This window comes from Asterias rubens, unplaced genomic scaffold (genome assembly GCF_902459465.1).
Source record: "Asterias rubens unplaced genomic scaffold, eAstRub1.3, whole genome shotgun sequence".
Lineage (NCBI taxonomy): Eukaryota > Metazoa > Echinodermata > Asteroidea > Forcipulatida > Asteriidae > Asterias > Asterias rubens.
Genome location: NW_022985793.1, coordinates 9,191 through 13,026, shown reverse-complemented (window position 1 = coordinate 13,026; position 3,836 = coordinate 9,191). Strand labels below are relative to the sequence as shown.

The 3,836-nt window shown below is 43.6% G+C and overlaps 1 protein-coding gene across 1 annotated transcript; it reads left to right on the top strand.

Moving 5' to 3' along the window:
* Positions 1-264: 264 nt before the first annotated feature.
* On the top strand, positions 265-2,173 carry LOC117306696 (paraneoplastic antigen Ma3-like). The gene has a single exon (XM_033791174.1). It carries the CDS (start codon positions 832-834, stop codon positions 2,158-2,160), a length of 1,329 nt encoding a protein of 442 aa, XP_033647065.1. The 5' UTR covers positions 265-831; the 3' UTR covers positions 2,161-2,173.
* Positions 2,174-3,836: the final 1,663 nt, after the last annotated feature.

Sequence of the window (3,836 nt, the reverse complement as noted above, 5' to 3'; positions counted from 1 at the left end):
ATGAATAATCAGCTTCTCAAGTTGAATAAACTCTAAACTGTTGGAGTGTTGGTACTTGGTGACGAATGAAACTGCGGACCTTCCACATCTGGACTCGCTGTCTGCTGGACTGTGGAATGCATGGACTGCTGGACTGGGTGTAGACGTACTACCTAGCTGCAACAAGTTTCCCCGGGACTTCTGAACTATTTGACCTACTGCGTACCTACATCTGTACATGTAGCTGCAAGGTGTCGAGTGGAGGAGGAATTCCAGTGCCCGTATCCTTGATATTAACCGCGGAATTGAACTCGTGAACTGATAAATCGGATATTAATCGCGGAATTGACTTCGTGAACTGATAAATCTAGGATCCTAGTGTTTTGAGATTGTTTATTACTATTGGCCAATAGTTAGTATACAGCTGTTAGAGTTTTATTGCAGTTTGCAATTTTTTGCTAAAAGTTAAAGTTTGTTTAATATCTTGACGAAGAAAGAGCTGTGAAGAGCATTAAAAGTGGTTGTTTAAAAGTTAAATTCTTTTGCACTGAGTCAGTTCGTGTGTGTGTTACATAATTGGCGACCTTGCCAGGACCTACTCGAAAAGTAGAGGCCTGAAACTAAAAAAAAAAAAACATCTGCTCGTGCAAGTTGAATTATTAAATATATTTTAGTGTTCTTCATAGCTGGTGTTTAAACAGGTTTAATTTTAGTATTTCATTCTGAGAGTCAACAACTGATTTGTGTGTTGCATAATTTGTGCATTGCATTGTCAAATTCAAACGTGCCACAGCACGCAAGTTTTTTTGATATTGAAATTTTGTTTTGTGTTAATTCAATCGTAAATACAAAATGCCTGACTGTTCAGCAGAGCTTCGGGAATTAGGTTTGTCATGGTGCAAAAAGGAAGATTTACGTGTTACTCATTGTTTTCTTCTTGTCAGTGCAACCACGGTACATTTTCCCACAGATGACATAGCCCTTGCTTTATATCAGACCATAAACCATCTCGCTAGTGTTTCGCGCCAGGATAGAGACAGCCAAACTCTTCTTCTCGTCGAATTTGACCTTGCCATGAAGGATGTCGAACTTCCTCTTGATGGGAGGATTCGACTTGATATTTCCGATGAACAAATTGTGTTCACAATTCAACAATTTAACTCCCCTCGTGAAAAGGTAACAATAGCGGACTTAATGTCGCGAGGTTTGCTGCCGTCGTCGTCCAAAGACTTGCCATCCTCAGCAGAGAAACAACCTGAAAATCATGGAGAAGAAATGAAATCCACAGCAAATGGATCAAAGGATGTTGCAGTGGGGTTGAGAGAGGCGCTGTCTATGTGCAAAATATCAAACAGCCGAAGACTTCCTTCTTTTTCTGGATCTAAGCAGCCAGCCCGAGATGAAGAAACCTTTGATCTGTGGGTGGAAATTGTCCATGGGCAATTAGAAGAGGAAAGCGATGAAGGAGAGAAGAGAAAGAGACTAAGAGAAGCACTGCGTGCCCCAGCTGCAAATATGATCACTGACTATAGGAGAGACAACCCACAAGCCACAGCAGCTGATTACCTAACTGCTTTAGAACTTGCATTTGGTGACACACAATCAGCAGAGGAGTTGGGAATCAAGTTTCATCAGCTACATCAGAAGAAAGAAGAAAAGCCCTCAGACTTTCTGACACGCCTTCAGGGTCTTCTTCGGAAGCTGATTCGAAAAGGGGGTGCACTACCGGATTCAGCAAACTCACTGCTGTTGTCTCAGTTCATTCGTGGAACACTATACAACGACATGATGCTTATCAACCTCAGACTGAAGGATAAAGTGAAAACACCACCTACGTATCTATCTCTTCTTCAGATGGTGAGGAGAGAAGAGGCCGAACAAGCAGAAAAGATCAGCCATAGAGAGCCCGAGTCTGTTTCCAACCCATCTGCAGTCTCCATCCCACAACAACAACCTAAAACACAGGCCAAAAGTTGTAAGTTTGACCAGAGAGGTGATAAAGGCAGAGCAAATCAGCGTCCAAACTTTTGTTTCAAGTGCGGTTTGGAAGGCCACTACCGTCCAAAATGTGCCAATCCATCCGACCCAGATAAAGTCAGCGAAAGGTTTATCCAATTCTATCTTCAGGGAAACGGGAAAGGGCATTCCAAAGAGGCCGATGCGATGCCCCAACAGAACTAAGGCCATGCAGTACTCAACCAAGTTACCAATGTCAAGCCGACACCGACATTCCAGAGGGACTGATTGGGGGACTGACCATCAGGACATGCAAGGTGGATGGGGTAGAGACGAGTGCACTTGTAGATAGTGGTTCCCAAGTGACACTCATTTACAAGAAGTTTTTTGATACACTTGAAAGATCACTGTACCCGCTAAAAGATTTAGTGTTGTGGCATGGTGGTGATGATCTTATGCCATACTTAGGATGGACTGAAATCAACCTTGGGTTCAACGAGAAATTCTGTGGTACACAAAAGATGTTTCGAACTCTTGCTCTGGTTGTCCCCGATAGCAGAAGTGCTGTTGATTACCAGCTGATAGTTGGTACAAATGCTGGAGTATTCAAGGACTGCTACTCAGAGGTGCAGCGTGACTCAAGTGGAGTGACGATTGATGCAGTTTGTGATAAAATATATGAAGATATCAGATGTTCGACAAAAGCAGGCCCTGATGGTTTACTTGGGTATGTCAAACTCAAAGCCAGAGGCAGAGTGGAGATTCCAGCTGGGTCAACCAAACAAGTAGTGGGAGTGATCAGAAATAAATGTGGGAAGTCTGTTACCGGATTACTGGATTCATTTGTCCCAAATAAGCTACCTGGAGGGATAGAGGTTTCTTGCTCGCTTTGTACTATCAAGAGAGGGTTTAGTAAAGTAAAGGTCTGCCTCACAAATCAAAACCAGAACAACAGGCCTGTTATTTTGTCTCGAAGATGTATTGTAGCAGGGGCGTACCTGACATCATGGGTAAGTGACACAAGCAGCGAAACCAGTGATGTTCCGAATCCATCTTCATCTGGAGTGGTACAATGTAAGGTGACATCGTCAACAGTGAAGACACAGACTTCACCGAGCCCAAAGTGTTCAATTACAGAAGAGGAATTCCGGAAATTACCCTTTGATTGGGGACCGATAGATGCCAAGGAGAAAGAGCGACTACTAAAGATTGCATTTCAGAGAGCTGAAGTTTTCTCTACACATGAATGGGATATTGGTGTGACTACTGAGGCGTATCATGAAATTCGACTGAACAATGAGGAGCCGTTTCGTGAAAGATCTCGACGTGTTGCTCCAAGGGATTTGCAGGATCTGCGAGACCACATCCAGAGTTTAGTTGACATAGGAGTGATCACTGAGTCGAGAAGTAGATATGCTTCACCCATTGTTATTGTCCGTAAAAAGAATGGACAAATACGCCTGTGTATCGACTATAGGACTTTGAATGCACGAACAACTCCAGACCAATATGCCGTCCCACTTGTTCATGAAGCATTAGACTGCCTACATGGGTGTAACTGGTTCTCCGTCATTGATCTCAAGTCCGGATATTATCAGATACCAATGAACCCAGAGGACAAGGAGAAGACAGCCTTTACGTGCCCCGTTGGGTTTTACCAGTTTGAGAGGATGCCACAAGGTGTAAAAGGGGCTCCCGCAACTTTTCAAAGGTTGATGGAGAGGTGTATGGCTGGTCTGAACATGTCGGAAGTATTGGTGTACATGGACGACATCATTGTATTTTCTTCGACGTTGGAGCAAATGGAAGAGCGACTTGCTAAGGTGTTCGACCGTCTTGCAGAGTTTGGCTTGAAGGTTTCTCCGAACAAATGCCAGTTTTGTTGTACTTCTGTGCGATAC